General features: G+C 39.6%; 1 protein-coding gene across 1 annotated transcript in view; it reads left to right on the top strand.

The window, feature by feature from the left end:
• Nucleotides 1-20,518, top strand: part of LOC137094945 (zinc finger protein 541-like) — a 36,049-nt gene extending 15,531 nt beyond the window's left edge. The window contains exons 6-18 of the mRNA XM_067460955.1: nt 149-207; nt 1,891-2,038; nt 4,576-4,743; nt 7,202-7,562; nt 9,501-9,561; nt 11,357-11,499; nt 11,590-11,693; nt 12,247-12,322; nt 13,124-13,212; nt 14,896-15,033; nt 16,532-16,713; nt 19,295-19,475; nt 20,227-20,518. Of these exons, the coding sequence (XP_067317056.1) occupies nt 149-207; nt 1,891-2,038; nt 4,576-4,743; nt 7,202-7,562; nt 9,501-9,561; nt 11,357-11,499; nt 11,590-11,693; nt 12,247-12,322; nt 13,124-13,212; nt 14,896-15,033; nt 16,532-16,713; nt 19,295-19,454 (1,689 nt within the window). The 3' untranslated portion in view covers nt 19,455-19,475; nt 20,227-20,518. The remainder of the gene's footprint in view (nt 1-148; nt 208-1,890; nt 2,039-4,575; nt 4,744-7,201; nt 7,563-9,500; nt 9,562-11,356; nt 11,500-11,589; nt 11,694-12,246; nt 12,323-13,123; nt 13,213-14,895; nt 15,034-16,531; nt 16,714-19,294; nt 19,476-20,226) is intronic.
• The last annotated feature ends 1,002 nt before the right edge of the window (nt 20,519-21,520 follow it).

Raw genomic sequence — 21,520 nt, forward strand, 5'->3', positions numbered from 1 at the left:
TCACCTGTCTGGAAAAGTATGAAAGGCTCATGCCATTTGTCGAGGTTTTTGTGGGCTTCCGAAGAATTCAGAGCTTATTTTGGAGAAGAATAAAAGTTTTATTTTGTGAAAAATTAAGTGCATGTACCTTTTTTCCCTTCCAACACAGGGTGGAAATATCTACAGTTTTACTAATTCAGTAAGGGAAGAACACATTTCCCCTGGATGGTAAGTGAGTAAGGAATTGTTGTTTTTTTAACAGTACTTAAAATAGATGGAGCATGCATTTTTATTTGCTAGGAATCCATTTACGTAGTGGCAACGAGAGTCAAGAGTTGTATACATTTCGAGTTTATGTTTCTTCATTTGGTTAGGCGTTTGCTAGGATCGATGCTCGTCACTGGAATAATTGGTGCAGTAAAAGGCATTGCCTTGTTTATATTGCTGTGCTATTTGGCACAAAATATGGAGATTGTTGTGTTTAGATTTGGGATCAAAATGATAATTTTTAACACACTTCCCCTCGCCCTCCAAACCCTGACAATCCCTAGCATTTCCTTGATAAAACTGAAAGATTGTAACAAGGCAGCTGTTTGTCCCTCCAAATTGCACCTTTTAGTCCTCCAGACATTATAGATATCTCAAATTCCCGAGTTAGTTTTTTTTATTTTAATGGTAAGTGCCACTTGTATGTAATACTCTGGAGCATTTAGGTGAAATAAGGACATTAAGATCTTCTGGGGAAGCCCTGCTCTCGCTCCCGCCTTCTTCGCAGATGTGTCTGGCGGGGTCGAGAGACAGGGCCTTCTCCTCGGTGGCCCCTCGACTGTGGTACACCCTTGCCTAGAGATATAAGATTGGCTCCCTCCCTCCTTACTTTTCGAATAAAGGTGAAAACCTGGCTTTTTGAGCAGGCCTTCCCAAATACGGCATAGCTAAACGGAATTATGGAACTACTTGATGACGCAATGGAATAACGATTTGACATGGAGATGCTCACGATAATGTTTTAAGGCTGTGTACGGTTTTTATATATTTTTATATCATATGCTATTGTTTTTAACAGAATTTCTTGATTGTTTTTACTTGTTATAATTGCTGAGGCATTGAATTGTTGCCAATTTGTGAACCGCTCTGAGTCGCCTCTGAGCTAGCTAACAAAGGACCCACCCCCCCCCAAGCAGCAAGCAGCCAGACTTTGAAGCTGCAAGGCTAATCAAGGTGGCCAATTGCAACATTTATACCTGCCTCCAACAGACAAGAGTTCTTTCTCCCACCCTGGATATGATTCCACCGATACATAAACTTCACTTGCCTAGTTTCCAACAGACCCCTCAAACCCTGAGGATGCTTGCCATAGAAGCAGGCAAAATGTCAGGAGGGAATGCTTCTAGAACATGGTCATATAGCCCGAAAAACCTACAACCCAGTGATTCCAGCCATGGAAAGCCTTTGTCAACTCATATGAGGTTGTGTTTGCAAATACTAACAAAAGCTGAGTTGGAGAACTATCCCTCCGCCTTTAATAATACATATACAGAGAGAGCTTTAGCGCTGTCAGGGAAAGAAGGCAAAGCAACATATTTAGAGAGTGTCAAAAGTGGTTTGTGATATGGTACTCGGCTGAAGCTGTTCGAATAATGTAAGTACAAGTGTTCAATTAGGCTGACGGGTGCCCCCGAGTCACACTTTGGCTTCCAGCCATGGCCTCTTCTATGAGGCTTCCCTTTGGGCTTTTCTTCTGTAGTTAAAACAGTTTGCAGGTAAATGAACTGCAGAAATTCATTTCCAGAGAGATACAGAAATGCACCCTCCAGCTGAAAATATAAATGCGCATAGAATAAGGCTGAGTGTATAGTACAAAACAGAAATTCAGATATTCATAATATAATGTTCAACTTTTGCCATCAGTAGTAAGACTGCAGACAGGAGTGAGCACGGAAACAGCTTTGTTTGCAAGACCTGCAACCAGCTTTTTTATACAGAGAGAGGCCTGAGCAGTCATATGTGTTTCTATAGTGACCAATGGCAGTCTCCATCAGGGAAGCGAAAACAGCAGGTAAAATAGAAATCAGACTCTGGTAAATGAACATATATTATTTCAATGTTTATTAATGTATAGTTTGTACAACAAGGGAATGTGATTGCATAATACAACGGAGTGCCATGTCCAGTTGGTCTTGATAAGGGAAACCTGGTTTGCATCTGCTGCAAGGCACATTCCCAGGATGACCAAATTGAGGCTGTTGTACTTTGGCTATATCATGAGATGAGATGATTTCCTGGAAAAGGTGATAATGATTGGTGAGAAACTGCAAGTCACTTCTGGTGTGAGAGAATTGGTCGTCTGCAAGACGTTGCCCAGAGGACGCCCTGATGTTTTGATGTTGTACCGACCTTATGGGAGGCTTCTCTCATGTCTCCGCATGGGGAATTAGAGCTGAGGGAGCTCATCCGTGCTCTCCCCAGATTCATACCTCAGACCTGTCGACCTTCAATCCTGCCGGCACAAGGGTTTAACCCATTGCACCACCATACAGAGGTCCTATTTCTCACTTATGAACCTATTTAGCTGGATGTTTTGATATTTTACCATCCTTGGGGGAGGCTTCTCTCATGTCCCCGCATGGGGAGCTGGAGCTGACAGAGGGAGCTCATCCGCGCTCTCTCCGGATTCAAACCTCTGACCTGTTGATCTTCAATCCTGCCAGCACAAGGGTTTAACCCATTGCACTACCATACAGAGGTCTTATTTCTCACTTATGAACCTATTTAGGTTTTTTTGGCATCCTTAGGGTCACCATAAATTGAAGCTGGATTGATGTCAAATAATAAGTTGGTTTAGCCCTCCTTATAAAGAAACAGCGCAGATTGTGCCCTGGCTTTCTCTTACCTATGATAAAGACAACTGCCATGTGTGCTTTCCTCCAGTTCACACAGATTGTACACCTAACTACACTTAATTCACTCTAACTGTATATACTTGAGTATAAGCTGAGTTTTTCAGCCCTTTTTTTAGGCTGAAAAAGCCCCTCTCGGCTTATACTTGAATCAAAGTTATTTATTATTTTACTCTGTTATTATTGTTGTATTTATTCTTTTACTCTATTATTATTACATTTTTTACTCTATTTATTATTATTACACTTATTTTTACTTTATTATTCTTACAGTTATTATTTTACTATTTATTATTGTTCTTATTACATTTATTTTATTCTATTTGTTATTATTACATTTATTATTTTACTCTATTTATTATTGTTGTTATTACATCTATTATTTTACTTTATTATTATTACATTTATTATTTTACTCTATTGTTATTATTACATTGTTTTTTACTCTATTATTGCATTTATTATTTTACTCTTTATTATTGTTACTATTACATTTCTTATTTTACTCTTTAATATTATTACATTTATTATTTTACTCGTGTTATTACATTTATTATTTTACTCTATTATTGGATGTATTATTTCACTCTATTATTACATTTATTTTATTCTATTTGTTGTTATTACACTTATTATTTTACTCTTTTATTGTTATTATTACATTTATTAATGTACTCTATTTTTATTATTACATTTATTATTTTACTCTATTATTGGATGTATTATTTTACTCTATTTATTATTATTACACTTATAATAATTTATTTATTATTTTTCTTACCATTATTATTTTACTATTTATTGTTATTATTACATTTATTTTCTTCTATTTGTTGTTATTATTACATTTATTATTTTACTCTATTATTATTATTATTATTATTACATTTCTTATTTCAGTCTATTATTACATTTACTATTTTGCTCTATTATTATTACATTTATTATTTCACTCTATTGTTATTATTACATTTATTATTTTGCTCCCTTTATTATTATTGGTAGGATACATAAACACATTTACATTGAAGAAAGTTAGAATAATGGTTAATCAGAATTGGACAGTCTTATTTTAAATTACAGTTTTATGTAAATTTTCAAAAACTTTTAACCTATGGTTGCCTCAATTAATGTAATTTTATTGGTATCTATTTTTATTCTGAAATTTATCAGTAGCTGCTGCATTTCCCAAACTCAACTTATACTTGAGTCAATACATTTTCCCAGTTTTTGCATTATCTTTTCATTTAAGGTACTGTAAATACATAATTAAATACGTAAATACGTAATAGGTTCCTGTCCCTACTCTGTATTATACTTATTATAATTAATTTAAGATACTGTAAATACGTAATTAAATACGTAATAAATAAAAAATATTTAAAAACCCTACCCCACATAATTCTTGAGGTTCCTGTCCCTACTCTGTATTATACTTATTATAATTAATTATAATTAATTAGGTACTTATTATACCTGTCCTGTGTCTAGGTTTCATGTTTTGGTTTGTGGTGGAGAGGCACACTTTTTCATTCGATACTATTTTTGAAAAAAATCATAAATTGGTATTATTTGTCCCAAGCACTTTGGAAGAGGCAGAGTTCAACATTAGATAGGATAAAATAATTAGTGTCAGTATAGTATAATTGTCAGAATGCACAATTTTACAGCTATGCATATTTTTTCCTCCTTTAAGGCATCAGAGGCAGAAAATACTCAAGCTCAAAAACTGTCCTTGGAGGTAGCAAGGGATGGAGACACTCCTCCAGAAATCAAGAGGCCTTCAGAGGATGTAGGGATCACACCTTTTGTCCTTCCAGTCTCCGTTCCTGTCACAACAGCCAATCAGCAGCAAGAGGGCAAAGTGGGTGGCAATTTCTGTTATTATTATACTCCAGATGTATAGGAAGATATATTAAATGCTCTGAATATTGGGAGTTCATATTTAGCTGTATAGTGTGAATCTGTGCAAGTTGTACAAGTGCCTTTATTGTCCTTGTTTGTTTCACATGTATATAGTGATTGTAAAACCTTTAAAACAGTGTTTCTCAACCTTCCCAATATCGCGACCCCTTAATACAGTTCCTTATGTTGTGGTGACCCCCAACCATAACATTATTTTTGTTGTTACTTCATAACTAATTTTGCTACTGTTATGAATCATAATGTAAATATCTGATATGCAGGATGTATTTTCGTTCACTGGACCAAATTTGGCACAAATACCCGATACGCCCAAATTTGAAAAATAGTGGGATTGTGGGGGGAGGAATTGATTTTGTCATTTGGGAGTTGAGTTGTTGGGATGTATAGTTCACCTATAATCCAAGCTCATTCTGCTCCACCAACGATGGAATTGAATCAAACTTGGTACACAGAACTCCCATCACCAACAAGAAATACTGGAAGGGTTTGGTGGGCATTGACCTTGAGTTTTAGAGTTGTAGTTCACTTACATCCAGAGAGCACAATGACGGATCTGGACCAAACTTGGCATGAATGCTCCATATGACTAAATTTGAACCCTAATGGAATTTCAGGAAAATAGACCTTGACATTTGGGAGTTGTTGCTGCTGGGAATCATCGTTCACCTACAATCAAAGAGCATTCTGAACTCCACCAAAGATGGAATTGAACCAAACTTAGCACACAGAACTCCCACGACCAAAAGAAGAAAAAAAACTGAAAGGGTTTGACCTTGAGTTTTGGAGTTGTAGTTCACCTACATCCAGAGAGCACTATTTATTTATTTATTTATTTACATTATTTCTATCCGCCCATATCAGCCCGAAGGGTTGTGGGGGGGGGGGGTGATTTTGTCATTTGGGACTTGTAGTTGCTGGGATTTATAGTTCACCTATAAACCAAGAGCATTCTGAACTCCACCAAAGATGGAATTGAACCAAACTTGGCACACAGAACTCCCATGACCAACAGAAAATGCTGGAAGGGTTTGGTGGGCATTGACCTTGAGTTTTGGAGTTGTAGTTCACCTATATCCAGAGAGCACTGTGGACTCACATAATGATGGATCTGGACCAAACTTGGCACAAATCCTCAATATTCCCAAATGTGAACACTTGTGGAGTTTGGGGAAAATAGACCTTGACATTTGGGAGTTGTAGTTGCTGGGATTTATAGTTCACCTACAATCAAAGAGCACTCTGAACCCCACCAATGATAGAATTGGGCCAAACTTCCCACACAGAACCCCTATGACCAACAGAAATTTCTGATGGTCTTTGGCAACCCCTCTGACACCCCCTCACAACCGCCCCAGGGGTCCCGACCCCCAAGTTGAGAAACATTGCTCTAAAGCCATGACTTTATTGTAAATCAGAGTGAAAGCCATACAGCCCTCCAGATAATGCTGAACTGCAGGGCAGTGATGTCATAATCCTGTCAGCCTGATGGGTCGTAGGGAGGGAGAAAACCCAAGTCCTCTGAGGTACAGCTGAAAGAACTTGGGTATGTTTAGTCTGAAGAAGAGAGAGGGATATGTAATATCTACTTTTCAAAAACCTGAAGGGCCATCAAATAGAAAGATGGAGCAGGCGAACAGTAGTTGTAGAACAATAGGTGGACATTTCAAGGAATGGAGTTTCACATCAACATTAGGAGAAACTTCTGAAGATGGGATCTGTTCCGCAAGGGCCTTGCAGGAACTAAAACTCCAAAACCAAAGGACACTGCCCACCAAACCCTTCCAGTATTTTCTGTTGTTCATGGGAGAACTGTGTGCCAAGTTGGTTCAATTCCATCATTGGTGGTGTTCAGAATGCTCTTTGATTGTATGTGAACTATAAATCCCAGCAACTACAACTTCTAAATAACAAAATCAATGTTTTTGAGTGAAGGACATACATTGGGTTGTTAGGTGTCTTGTGTCCACATTTAGTGTCAATTCGTCTAGTGGTTTTTGAGTTATGTTAATCCCACAAACGAACATTACATTTTTATTCATATAGATTAGTGTTTCAGTGGGAAATGTGGATCTGCTTTTGGGTGATGAGATAAGATTCTTGTTGTTGTTGTGTGCTTTCAAGTTGTTTCAGGCTTAGGTTGACCCTGAGCGAGGGCTGGGTAAATGACCTTGGAGGGCCATATCCGGCCCTCGGGCCTTAGTTTGAGGTCCCCTGCTGTAGTTGCAAGATCTCTGCACTGTGGAAGGTGTTGAAGTAGTGTCCCAGCTCTGTCATACTTGGTAGACTCTCAGGTGAGAACCATCCTTGAGGATTGGACACACCAGGCAGGCCACACTGATTTTCATTTTCCCAGCTTAGAAGTTTTAAGGCCCCACAAGCTGTGTCTGTCTTCTCAGGTTGGCGAGAAGGAAAGCCAGGATGAGAGGGATCTCCAGGAAGGCATGCCTCCAAAGAAGAAGAAGAGACGGACCTGTCCAAAGTCACTTTTCATCCCTCCACCACCACCGCCGCCACCGCCTCCACCACCACCTCCAGTCTGCAATGACAATCAGCCTGGCCCTAGCGGATTCTACCAGAGTAATCTTCGCTCCCCTGTCTTCCTCATGGATTACTTTCTGCAGGGCTTAATCCAGTGCTCACCGTATACACCTCCACCAATGCTCAGCCCAATCCGAGAGGGTTCAGGGCTGTATTTCAACACTCTTTGGTCTGCCTCGGCAAACACTGCCCCGCCCAAGTTGTACTGTCCAGCTTTTGGTAAGTAAAATAACCACCTTATGCGAAACCGTCTTTGTTTTGAGCTAGGTTATGAATCCATTTGGTTTAATGGTCTATTCTGACTTGCAGTGCCTCTTCTAGGATTTGTGAAGACAGAGATATTTCCAGTTTCACCATTCTATGGCTTTTTTGTTATATATATTTTTATTAAGGGTAAGGGAAAAGGGAGGAAAAAGAATAGTATTTTGTTTTTACATTTAAAGTGGTGGAACAATAATATGAGGAGAAAGTAGGAAGTAATAGAAGAGAAAAATATTTTAAAAAAGAGTAAAAAAATAAAGAAAAAAAAGGTCCTGGTGACTTCCATCTAAACCAGCCAGTTTCTTCCAACCTAGCATTTTGAAAACATACAAATGTGAGTAGAGCAATAGGTACCGTTCCATTGGGAAGGTAATGGTGCTCCATGCAGTCATGCTGGCCACATTAACTTGGAAGTGTCTACGGTCAAAGCCGGCTCTTCAGCTTAGATATGGAGATGAGCACCAACCCCCAGAGTCGTACATGATTAGGCTTAATATCAGAGGAAAACCTTTACCTTTACTTCCCGGGGGGTTCTGCATATTTGTGATGTTGTGTTGACTGTTTATTGTCTATATTTTGTTTTGTACTTGTTGTATTTTGCATTCACCACCTTCAGTGACCTGTGAGCCGTCCCGAGTCCCCCTGGGAGATAGTGGTGGGATAGAAATAAATTATTATTATTATTATTATTATTATTATTATTATTATTATTATTATTAGAAGCACAACAAGATGAGTCCACAGCAGACTTTCTGCTGGCTGTTATATTGGATCACACGTCAGACACTTCCCAAGTGTCTAGGACTTTGTGATGTATCGGCGAATAATGCGTGCAGATGCCAGCAGGGTGGCCTTCTGCAGCTGGCAGATGGTAATTTTGTCAACGCCGATTGTGTTTAAGTGCAGGCCAAGGTCTTTAGGCACTGCACCCAGTGGGCGGATCACCACTGGGACCACCTTGACTGGCTTGTGCCAGAGTCTTTGCAGTTTGATCTTTAAATCCTCATATCGTGTCAGCTTTTCCAGTTGTTTTTCTTCAATCCTGCTGTCACCTGGAATTGCAACATCGACAATCCATACTTTGGGTTGTTGTAGGTTTTTTCGGGCTATATGGCCATGGTCTAGAGGGAATCCATACTTCGTTACACGATCATGAGGTCAGGAGTCTTGTGCTCCAAAACTCTGTCTGTCTGAATCCGGAAGTCCCAGAATAGTTTGATGTGTTCATTCTCTGTAACTTTTTCAGGTGGTATTTGTGGCATAAGTTCCAATGAATCATCTGAGCAATGGTGTTGTGCCTCTGCTTGTAGTCTGTGCGCACGATCTTCTTGCAGCAGCTGAGGATATGATCTATTGTTTCATCTGCTTCCTTGCAGAATCTATATTTGGGATCTGTCATCGACTTTTCAATTCTGGCTTTGATGGCATTTGTTCTAATGGCTTGTTCTTTGGCTGCCAGAATCAGCCCCTCCTTTGTCTCCTTTGTGAGCCACAGCCATGTTTTTTCTTTGTCAATTTGGCTCTAATTTTTCCCCAGGAACTGTCCATGGAGAGAGAGCCTTCTTTTGCCAGTTTTCTCTTCTGCTCTGGATTGTGTTTTTACAGTATTCCCTCTTTGTCTTTTGCACTTTAAGCAGTTTACTACTATTGACTTCCCTCAATGTTGGTTCTTGATTTATTATTATTATTATTATTATTATTATTAATTATTATTATTTATTACAGCTATATTGAGTACAATATACTGTAGCTGTCATACTTATTAATAGTATTGAAAAGATAGTGGAAGCCAAAATGCTCCCATAGTGCTGACCTTTTGCGTGCAGACGGTCAGGAGGAAGAATGGACGAAGGAGGATGTCTTCATTGCATTTCTCTCTTTTGTTTTCGAATCTAGATGGAAGAGATGGCATTTTGTTTGCCTATGTGAACGACCCCACCAAAATCGCCGTAAAACCGTAAGTAAGGGGATGAGAATACTGATTTATTTATCGTGTCAGAAGCGAATTGAGAGTACAGTTAAAATGTATTTAAAACACAAACAAAGTTAAAAAGTTGGCATTATACTAACTGTCCTTTGACCAGAAGCTGTCCACTTGAATTGCCTCTGGTGTCACTGAGAGAAGGTCTTCCATTTTCACGCTGCATTGTAATAGGTAGTCTGTGCTTTGCTTTTCTCCACACTTGCATGTTATGGACTCCACTTTGTGACGGCATTTCTTAAGGTTGGCTCTGCATCTTGTAGTGCCGGAGCGCAGTCTGTTCAGCGCCTTCGAAGTCACCCAGGAGGGAATGCTGGTCATAACATTTCTGCTCATTTATCACTTTTTCACCTCTGTCCTGGATGTCTAGACTGAAGAAAGATACTGTCTCTTTTGTCCCTCATTTGTAGGTATTCTATCATTTAAAATGTCTTACATCCAAAAGGCCAGAATAAGTAAACAGTTGTTTTAATTCAGGCATCATGCGAAATTTTGGAACACCTGGAGACCTTGCTTTTAAATTTTGTTCTTTGTTTGATGTACGAGGGTTGAATGAAAAGTAATGCCTCCACCTTCGTAACTCCTCAACAGATGGCAGTACTGGTATGCGGCAGGTACTGGCTTGTTCAGTAGACTTTCCTCTACAGTTCCATTTTGGCAGAAAACCTTAGCATTGAACAGTTGTGTTGTTGAAGTATGGAACCCTACACAGATGGTCGGTCAATGTGACTTAAGCAATGTGCAGTCATTTAATTCTTGATAGCAGAAGGTGTCACCCCAAATAAATAATAATAATAATAATAATAATAATAATAATAATAAACTTTATTTATACCCCGCCACCATTTCCCCAATGGGGACTCGGAGTGGCTTACATGGGGCCAGGCCCGAACAACAATTACAATAAAGAAAATCAAAACACAACCGAAAATGCAAACAATAAACAACATCATAATTACATAAAAGATATGAATACATAACAATATAAGAATTACATTAGACACAGGCACAGAGATTCATCAGAGAATGCAAGCTGTTTATGGTGATTGTGTTGATGTGAGTACTGTGTGTCGTTGGGCGAGTAACTTTAAAGATGTTGAGGTGGGAACATCTGACTTGCTTGACAAACAAAGAGTTGGACGTCCTGTGACAGCAACCACGGAGTTTCACAAGCAAAAGGTTGACAGATTGATTCAGGGCGATCGACGTATCACTCAGAGAGAAATTTCAAGCATAATTGGCATTTCAGAAGAACGTGTGGGTTACATTATTGCTTTGCTTGGCTATCAGAAGATCTGTGCATGGTGGGTACCCAGGATGCTGATGCCTGAAATGAAAGTGCACAGACTTTAAACTTCAGAGACTGGATTTCACCACCGTACGACATCCTCCATACAGTCCAGATTTAGCACTGTCTGACTTCTATCTGTTTCCGATAATGAAAGAATATCTGCGGGGACATCATTATGCTTCTGATGAAGACGTTGAGAGAACTGTGAGACACTGGTTGCGGAAACAGAGTGTCGACTTCTTCCGTGACAGCTTCAGGAAACTTGTTCATCGTTGGCAGAAATGTATCCAATTGTCTGGTGATTATGTGGAAAAGTGAATAGTGATAGCTAAAGAGCACATTCTCCATTTGATTTATTAAAATATTCCCATCCAAACCCAAGTAACGAAGGTGGAGGCATGACTTTTCATTCAACCCTCGTAATTTTAAACCTGTCCCCTGGTTCACAGAGTTTATCCTTGACTTCTTCTGTCATTCCAGCCACATTAATATTGGAAGTCGGTTTCAGGCAGAAATCCCTGAGCTCCGGGATCGGTCATCAATGGAAAACTATGAGCACCCTGCTTCACTAATGTGGAAACCGTGGGGTGATATCACAACTAACACGGAAACACAGAACAAAGGTGGGGTGGTCATTTCCCCCCCTCCAAAACCAAAATTTCCCCCCATAATCCTCAAACTCAGAATGTAATAATTGAAACAATGTTTTGCAGTGGCAGACCTATTGAAATTGGCCTGCTCCAGCGCAATGCCAGGAGGAGGGACCAACACAGAGCTAGCTATCCATTGTCTGCATGAAACCCAAGGAAACATTTTGGTGAGATGATGTACATTCACTGTGTCATTGAGAATGTCAGGTCATTGGGTTGTAAAGTGTTGCACTTCAGAACAGGAGTAGCCCTCTGATTTTAAAACACCACACATTGAGTAGGAAAAACTAGCCATCCCCTGCCACACATTGCTGTGTCCCACTCTGGTGGTCATGGGGGTTCTGTGTGGGAGGTTTGGCCCAATTCTATCTTTGGTGGGGTTCAGAATGCTCTGATTGTAGGTGAACTATAAATCCCAGCAACTACAACTCCCAAATATTCTCAGAGGCTTGAAGAGCCATGTCTTCAAATCCCTACGAAAGTAGGACAGTGTGGGGGCCTTCCTGATCTCCCTGGGGAGTGTTCCAGAGGCGGGGGGCCACCACTGAGAAGGCCCTCTTCCTCGTCCCCACCAACTGCGGTTGTGACAGTGTCGGGACCGAGAGGAGGGCCTCCCTGGCAGATCTTAGAGCCCGCGTCGGTTCATGGGGGGGGGGGGGATGTAGTCACAAAGATTACTGTTTGGTGAAAGTTTCTGAGTTTCTTTCCAACAATTCCCAGGAAGCACTGAAGATGCTGTTACTCAAAGGACCACAGAAGCCACCTTCTCACCCTCTTGCCAACTATCATTACTCAGGTAAAAAGGATTTGCCTAAATTTGATCAAGGCTTAGCCATAGCATTCCTAAAACCCATAGAACAGTGTTTCTCAACCTGGGGGTTGGGACTCCTGGGGAGGTCACGAGGGGGTTTCAGAGGGGTCACCAAAGACCATCAGAAAACATCAGAACCCCCTTGGCTGAGAAGGCTGAAGATCTCTCTTGCCTGCAATTCACTTCAAAGCATAGGGGTTCTGTGTGGGAAATTTGCCCAATTCTATCATTGATGGAGTTCAGAATGCTCTGATTGTAGGTGAACTATAAATCCAAGCAACTACAACTCCCAAATGTCAAGGTCTATTTTTCCCCAAACTCCACCACATTTGGTATTTTGAGTATTTGTGTCAAATTTGGTCTAATCCATCATTATTTGAGCCCATGGTGCTCTCTGGATGTAGGTGAACTACAATTCCAAAACTCAAGGTCTATGCCCACCAAACCCTTCGGCATCCCTATGACTTCCTCTCACATATTTATACATGGCTATCATGTCTCCTCTCAGCCTTCTCTTCTTCAGGCTAAACATGCTCAGCTCTTTAAGCCACTCCTCATAGGGCTTGTTCTCCAGACCCTTGATCATTTTAGTCGCCCTCAGTCACACTTAAACTTAGAAGTCAACACACTTCTTCTAGTTCTCAAATGTATTGATAGACCTATTACTATGATTCCAAAGGAAGTCAACAGACAAAAACAGGGCAGCAAAGATTTTAATGTTATGAGTATGATAAACCATCAAGCAGAATGTCTGTGCTTATAATTTGTCTCTTGTTGATACTCCAGGTTCACAACTGTGGACTACAGCGGAGAAGCAGTTGTTTAAGAAGGCTTTTGCCACACACAGAAAGGATTTTAATCTCATACAGAAGAAGGTAAAATACGAGTGGCGAGTTCATTACAAAGTAGTCATGTGAGGTCCCATACTGATACCAAATGAGAGAAGCAAGCCATTTTCCAGACTATTTCCTGTCACAAATTGAAAGGGTTTTATTTGTTTTATCTGAACGCTTTTCTGCATGTTGTGTTTTAAAAATACCGTATATACTTGAGTATAAGCCTAGCTTTTCAGCCCTTTTTTAGGCTGAAAAGGACCCCCTCAGCTTATACTCGAGTCAAATTTGTTTATTATTTTACTCTGTTATTATTATTTTATTATTATATTTATTATTTTACTCTATTATTATATTTACTATTTTACTCTATTATTACTGTTATTACATTTCCATTATTTTACTCTATTATTATTTTATTACATTTATTATTCTACTCTATTATTATTATTATTACATTTATTATGTTACTGTATTATTATTATTGCATTTATTATTTTACTCTATTATTACTGTTATTATAATTTCATTATTTTACTATATTATTTTTATTCCATTTATTATTTTACTCTCATTATTATTGGATACGTAAGCACATTTACATTGAAAAAGGTTAGAAGATTGGTTTAATCAGTTAGACAGTCTTATCTTAAATTACTGTTTTATGTAAATATTCCAAAATATTTATTTATTTATTTATTTGCTATTTTTATACCTCACCTGCTTTCACCCCCGAAGGGGACTCAGAGCAGCTTACAAGTTATCCATATATACAATATATTATATTATTAACATAGAACAATATTAGTATTGTATATTATATTGTACTATACCACTATAACGCAATATTATTAGTAATACTTACATGTAATATATAATATACAATTATTATATTGTATTATTATTAGTATTATATTGTATTACATTATAATATTAAGATCAATATTATAGGTATATACAATATTATATTATTAGCATAGCATGATATTTGTATTATATATTAATATAATATCCGATGCCACTATACTGCAATATTATTAGTAATATTACATGTCATTTATAATATACAATTATTATATTGCATTATTATATTGTACTAGCCGTCCCCTGCTAGTGTTGCTGTGTCCCAGTCTGTGTATATGTGTTTTGTGTGTGTATATATATGTGTGTATATATATTGGTATATATGTGGTTTTGCGCATGTGTTGTAATGTATTTTTTGTTTTTTGGCTATTTAAGTGTCTTCTGCTGTATTTTTATGAGTGATGGTCACTTGTTGACATTTTTATTTATATAGATTATGTTACAATATTATTATCAATATGATATGTATGTTAAATATTCAAAAGCATTTAACCGACTGATGCCTCAATTAATGTAATTTTATTGGTATCTGTTTTTATTTTGAAATGTACCTGTAGCTGCTGCATTTCCCACCTTCGGCTTATACTCAAATCAATACGTTTCCCCATTTTTTGTTGCAAAATTAGGTGCCTCGTCTTATATTTGGGTCAGCTTATACTTGAGTATATACGGGTACTCATCCAGTGAGCTTTCATGGCAGATTTGGAGATTGAATCCAAGTCTGTAGAGCCATAATCCAACACTCATCCACTGCACTAGACTGGATCTCCACAACTTGTCTGCTGTATATAGGAAACTAAGTTAGTTGTTCCTTCTATGCTCACTTCGAATATTTATTTTTCCCCTTTTCTCCTTTGATAGATACAAACTAAGACCGTTTCCCAATGTGTTGAATACTACTATAACTGGAAAAAAGTATTAAAATTTAACTCTGGCCGAGCATACATGGCAGAAAAGAGGAAGAGAGAGCAGGATGAGGTAGAAAAGGATGAAGAAAAGGTAGAGAAAGACGGCTGGGGGTCTGGCCGGTGCTTAAAGAATAGATATAAGTTCTCCCCTTTCATATACAATGTTCCTTCTATTTCACATAACTTTGCAAGGATTTTTTTTTTACTGGTTGGTTGTGTCCTTTGAAATGAATACTTAGCCACATTTTTTGTGTGTGTCAAAGTGACTTGAGAAACTACAAGTTGCCGGGCCAGATGTAATAGTTAAAATTTTATGTAAATGTATGTTGTTTATATGCAAATATGTGTTGTTTTATGTATTTTTTGTGTCTGTCAGGAGCAACTTGAGAAACTATTAGTTGCTTCTGGTGTGAGAGAATTGGCCGTCTGCAAGGACGTTGCCCAGGGGGCGCTCGGATGTTTTGATGTTTTACCATCCTTGTGGGAGGCTACTCTCTTGTCCCCGCATGGGGAGCTGGAGCTGACAGAGGGAGCTCATCCAAACTCTACCCAGATTCGAACCTCCAACCTGTGTCCTGCCGGCACAAGGGTTTAACCCATTATGCCACTGAGTAGTGAGCCAAGTTTGGTGCAGATCCATTGTGGGCTGAGTTTAGAATGCTCTTTGATTGTAGTTCAACTATAAATCCCACAAATTATAACTCCCAAATGTCAAAGTCTGTTTTCCCCAAACTCCACCACATTTGGGCATATTGAGTATTTGTACCAAAATTGTTCTAATCCATAGTTATTTGAGTTCATGGTGCTCTCTGGATGTGGGTGAACTACAACTCCAAAACTCAAGGCCCACCAGACCCTTCCAGTATTTTCTCTTCGTCATGGGAGTTCTGTGTGCCAAGTTTGGTTCGATTCCATCTTTGGTGGAGTTCAGAATGCTCTTTGATTGGAGGTGAACTATAAATCCCAGCAACTACAACTCCCAAATGACAGAATCAATACCCCCAACCCCACTAGTATTCAAATTTGGGCGTTTTGAGTATTTGTGCCAAATTTGGTCCAGTGAATGAAAATACATCCTGCATATCAGATATTTACATTACGATTCATAACAGTAGCAAAATCACAGTTATGAAGTAGCAATGAAAATAACTTTATGGTTGAGAAGCTGTATTAAGGGGTTGCAGTTTTAGGGTTGAGAACTACTGCCCAATATATATATATATGATTGTTTTTAAGGGTTTTTAGTGCTGTTTCGTGTAAAATTGTGATGGATGTTGTGAATCTTTCTAAGCGCCCTTCCACATAGCCCTATATCCCAGGATATCAAGGCAGAAAATCCCACATTATCTGAGTGTGGACTCAGATAACCCAGTTCAAATCAGATATTGTGGGATTTTCTGCCTTGATATTCTGGGATTTAGGGTTGTGTGGACGGGCCCTAATTTGTTTGGTTCTTTCTGCATCTTGCCCAGAGAAACTATTGTTCCTGGATCATCATCGCAGGTGGAGTACATTTAGTTGGAGAATTGGAATGAGTTCAGTGAGTTCGTAAACAAACAAAAGCATTTCATGACTTTGATGAATTTCAGATTATGTGCAGCCCAAAGAAAAGGCACTGCCCGCTGCCTAAGCAGGAGAATAAAGTAAAGGCAAGGAGTTACAAAAAGCCAGCGCAGAGCACCGTCAGCCCAACCTGCAGCCAGAAGGAAACTCTAGATAGGTCCAGAAGCGCAGGCAGTCAGGGTGTGTTCCCATGCAAAGAGTGCGCAAGGTAGTTCAGCTGATTTATTGTGCGTCTTTTGACAAGTCTAGTTTTGTGCATCAGTTTGCCTGTCTTCTTTTTTCCTTGGGGTGGCTCACTGTGACAGTTTGATTAACTCCGTCATAGTTCAACATATTGTTTCTGCTCTGTCTGTCAATAAACCTTCTCTTTTAAAAAGCTTGAGGAGAAAAGGAAAGACTCTCTAAGATGGGATTTTGTATATTTATTTATTTACAGTATTTATATTCTGCTTTTCTCACCCTGCAGGTGACTCAGGGTGGATTACAATGCACATATACATGGCAAACATTCATAAGTCATGCTGAGGATATTATTTTACTCTGGCTAGAGAGTACTGTGGCACAGCTGGCTAGGAGTCAGCTGCATTAAGGTCACTACTGACCGAAAAGTCATGATTTCAAAGCCAGCCTGAGTCGGAGTGAGCTTCCGACCAATTTGTGTAGCTTGTTGTTGACCTTTGCAGCCCAAAAGACAGTAGGAAATTTAGGTACCACTTATGTGGCTAATTTAACTAATTTACGACGCCATAAAAATTTCTAGCAAGCATGCAAAGAATGAGGAAGTACTTCATCAGGGTCACAAACGGACGGTGAAGCGACAGCTCCCCTGGTGGCCAGAAGCTGGAATGTTAAATAGCCCCTAAGTGTCTGTCTGTATATGTTGTGTGTCTATGGCATTGAAGGTTTGCCATGTATATGTACATTGTAGTCTGCCCTGAGTCCCCTGCGGCGTGAGAAGGGCAGAATATAAATACTGTAAATAAATAAATTAATTAAAAAATATGATTTTACTAAATAGACAGACCCAGAGGCAATTTAACATTCCAGCTTTCCGGCTTCATGAGGGTATGCTTGATTCCGGCCACAAGGGGCGCTGTTGCTTCACTGTCCACTTGTGACACCGAGTCCTTGATGGAGTACTGCCTCATTCTTCTACAAGCTGTTGGAAGGTTTTTTAAATGGTTTTATTTTATTTTTTGACGCAAAAGCATTGCATAAATTAGTATAAAACTGATAAAAATAGAGGGAGCGGGGTGGTTAAATATCTTTTGACCAAAAACGGGCAACAGCAATGGCATTCCCTGTAGCCTCCAACAACTCTTCCTCTGTGCATGAGGCAGGGCACAGTGGACAAGCATACAGATGCGGAGATGTCTCTTCTGCTCCACAGTCACACAAGGTGTGGGATACTTCTAGGTCGTGCCATTCTGCCAGGCTTTCTTTTGATCTGCTCATTCAATTTCTGAGTCTGTTCAGGGACTTCCACATTGCCCATTCTTGGTTTGCCCCTGGAGGACAAAATTGTAAACATTTTTATGGTGTCATAAATTAGTTAAATTAGCTTCCCTGGCATAAATTTCCTACTTGACAGATGCAAGTGTCTTTCAGACTGCTGTCATGATGCCAGGGCTCTGCCTTATTCAGGTAGAGATGAACGAAACAAATACCCAGTTTGTATCCAGCAGTTTAATTAAAATAGCACTTTCTGGCTGTTTTATTAGTCCAAAATATAAAACAAGGACTGCACTCAGCTACAGAATATAAAACAAAAACAACAAACACTGTTGCAAGTTCAAGATAACTCCGTAGTCAAAAGGTCCCGTCCAGTGGTCAAACACCGAAAGTTCAATAAACAAAATCCAGGGATCAAGAGTCTATACCAGGGATCCTCAGACTTTTCAAACAGAGGGCCAGGTCACAGTTCCTCAAACTGTTGGAGGGCCCGATTATAATTTGAAAAAAACATGAATGAGTTCCTATGCATACTGCACATATCTTATTTGTAGTGCAAAAACACTTAAAACAATACAATAATTAAAATGAAGAACAATTCTAACAAATATAAACTTGTTAGTATTTCAGTGGGAAGTGTGGGCCTGCTTTTGGCTGATGAGATAGGATTGTTGTTGTTGTTTGCTTTCAAGACTTAGGTTGACCCTGAGCAAGGGCCGGGTAAATGACCTTGGAGGGTCGTATTCGGCCCTTGGGCCTTAGTTTGGGGACCCCTGGTCTATACCATAGTCAAAAGCCAGTCCAAAGGTTCAAGGTTTCCAGATTCCAAAGGTTGAGGAGACAGGTCAGGACACCGAAAATCCACAAACCTGGGGGGAAACCAGCAGCATCTACCACCAAGATAAAACAAATACTTTTCTCCTGAAGATCAGTCCCAAGGCTAGCTCCTTAAATCCAGAAACACCCAGCTGTAATCTATCTCTTGTATACCTCCACCCTTAATTGCTTTCACCCATGAACTCTTACTTACAGACTACTCAACCTTTTAGAACTAAGACTTACATTAACCCTTCCATCACCAACTGCTAGGCCTGCCACCACCAACCACCATCAACTGCAGAATATGATACATGACAACTGCATAGGTCAACAGCAAGTTAGACTATTCATGGTCGAGAGCTCACTCCGACCTGGGCTGGCTTCGAACTCATGACCTCTCGGTCAGTAGTGATTTAATGCTGCTGGCTACTAATTGGGCCACAGCCTGGTATATATTATGTCCTAGCACTGTAAGACTGCTGAAAAATCTTGGCCTTTATCCTTCTGCCTGCATCTAGAGTTTTTGACAAGATAAAGAGCCGGAACGCTCACATGAAGCGCCATCGCCTCCAGGAACAGATGGAGCCCACGATAAAGATTAAGTGGCCCATAAAGCATCCGAAAAACGAGCCAAAGAAGGAAGAGAGAAATTTGGGTGCTGACTTCATACAGTGGTAACTGGGGAAGCACCATTCCAGGGTAAGTATGTTGGTAAACCTGTCCAACCCAAGGAACAAAATCAGAAGGATGTATTAGGGTTTGTTTTGGTTTTTTAAATCATGTAGTATCTGTTTATTTGTGTGTATATAGCAGTAGTTCCCAACCTGTGGTCCATGGGCCATCTGTGGTCCGCAAGAACTAAAATATGGTCAACGACCTTACCGTTGCAATGAGAGCTCAATTGCCTAGTTTCCAACATACATCCCAAACTTTGAGGATGCCTGCCATAGATGTGGGTGAAATGTCAGGAGAGAATGCTTCTGAAATATGGCCATACAGCCCGTAAAACTCACAACTCAGTAGTCTTGTTTCAACATTATTACAGTATTTTGAATAAGGCAGTGTTACCGTTTGACGAACGTATATGGCAAAGATGCTAGCAAGGTTAAATAACAATAAAAATTGTGGGTCAGTATACTTGAGGCCTCTGTAGGTACTGTTTGCTATTTGGAGAACCCATTTTTAAAAATAGGAACCTAGACTTGCGAATCCTGGGGGCTACATGCAATCTGTGGCATTCAGTACATTACTTAAACCTGACATAGAAAAGACAGTGTATAAAGCCTGCTTTAATTTCTAATTATGGAGTTAAAAGAATTCTGTATAATTATCAGTAACTAAAATAGCTTTTGATCCATTGTTGGGATAGTTGTTCAAAAAATAATGTATCCAATGCGATTGTATGAGTAACCCTCATTCTCTTCCCTTTCTCTGCTCTTTTGTCTTTCAGGGTTCTGGTATGTATGTATATATATATATAGGAAGGAATAGATCAATCACTGAGAAATCACCTTTGTATTTAGTATCTTTTTTGGGACTGATGTTTGCACAGCTGCTTTTTTTAATTCACTACATAGTATTTTGGTTATTGTTGTTTTGTATGCACTCACAGTGTTGTTTATTAAATTGAGTTCCTCACTGAAAGTTGTTAATCTAGAATATGTCTTTATTGTAAGTCACATCAAAAATAAATAAAATTTTCAACCTTTTGTGCTGTTTGCCTCATTGTAATGGAGTGGGGACCAGACATCTGAGTGTATGGATTTCTCCTTTCTGGAGCAACTGTGTGATATTCGAAGATATAAATAGGTTGCACAATCAAAACATGGAGTATAGAGTTTGCACAGTTAACACCCTCGGGATATTAACATGATTTTGTCTTTGGTATAGCAGTCTTGTATGAATAAACCTTTCAAAGTTGCAGTGGGGAAAGGAAAAACCAAATATTTGTATGTGCCCCCAATGATTGGCTGTCAGTTAGATGTACCCTGTGAATCTGTTGAGGTCAATAGAATCAGAGTTGGAAGAGATCACAGGACCATCAAGCACAAAGCCCTCCCGACAGATGGCCATCCAGAGTAGCGTTTCTCAACCTGGGGGTCACAAAGGGGCTTCTGAGGGGTCGCCAAAGACCATCAGAAAACATATATTTCTGATGGTCTTAGGAACCCCTTTGGCTGAGAAGGCTGAAGATCTCTCCACCTATCCTTCTCTTCCTTTTCGGAAACAGATGGTGAATCCTTCCACCAAAAGCCCTCCTCTGCTGTGATTGGCCAGCCTCTCAGCCAAGGGGATGACTGTTTCTGAGACTGAGGGGAGAGCAGGCGTGCTTGGCTCATGGCAGCATGGTGTTGCCGCAAGAAGGTCCTCCATTCATCATATGGCAGGGCTCAGGTTACATTGCAGCAGGTGGTCAGTGGTTTGCTCTTCTCCACACTCGCATGTCGTGGATTCCACGTTGTGGCCCCATTTCTTAAGGTTGGCTCTGCATCTCGTGGTGCCAGAGCGTAGTCTGTTCAGCGCCTTCCAAGTCACCCAGTTTTCTGTGTGCCCAAGGGGGAGTCTCTCATTTGGTATCAGCCATTGATTGAGGTTCTGGGTTTGAGCCTGCCACTTTTGGACTCTCGCTTGCTGAGGTCTTGCAGCAAGTGTCTCTGTAGATCTTAGAAAACTATTTCTTGATTTAAGTCGTTGACGTGCTGGTTGATACCCAAACATTACCAGCATTCTGGCCTGCCTCAGGG

The sequence above is a fragment of the Anolis sagrei genome, chromosome X, assembly GCF_037176765.1.
Source record: "Anolis sagrei isolate rAnoSag1 chromosome X, rAnoSag1.mat, whole genome shotgun sequence".
Classification (NCBI taxonomy): Eukaryota; Metazoa; Chordata; class Lepidosauria; order Squamata; family Dactyloidae; genus Anolis; species Anolis sagrei.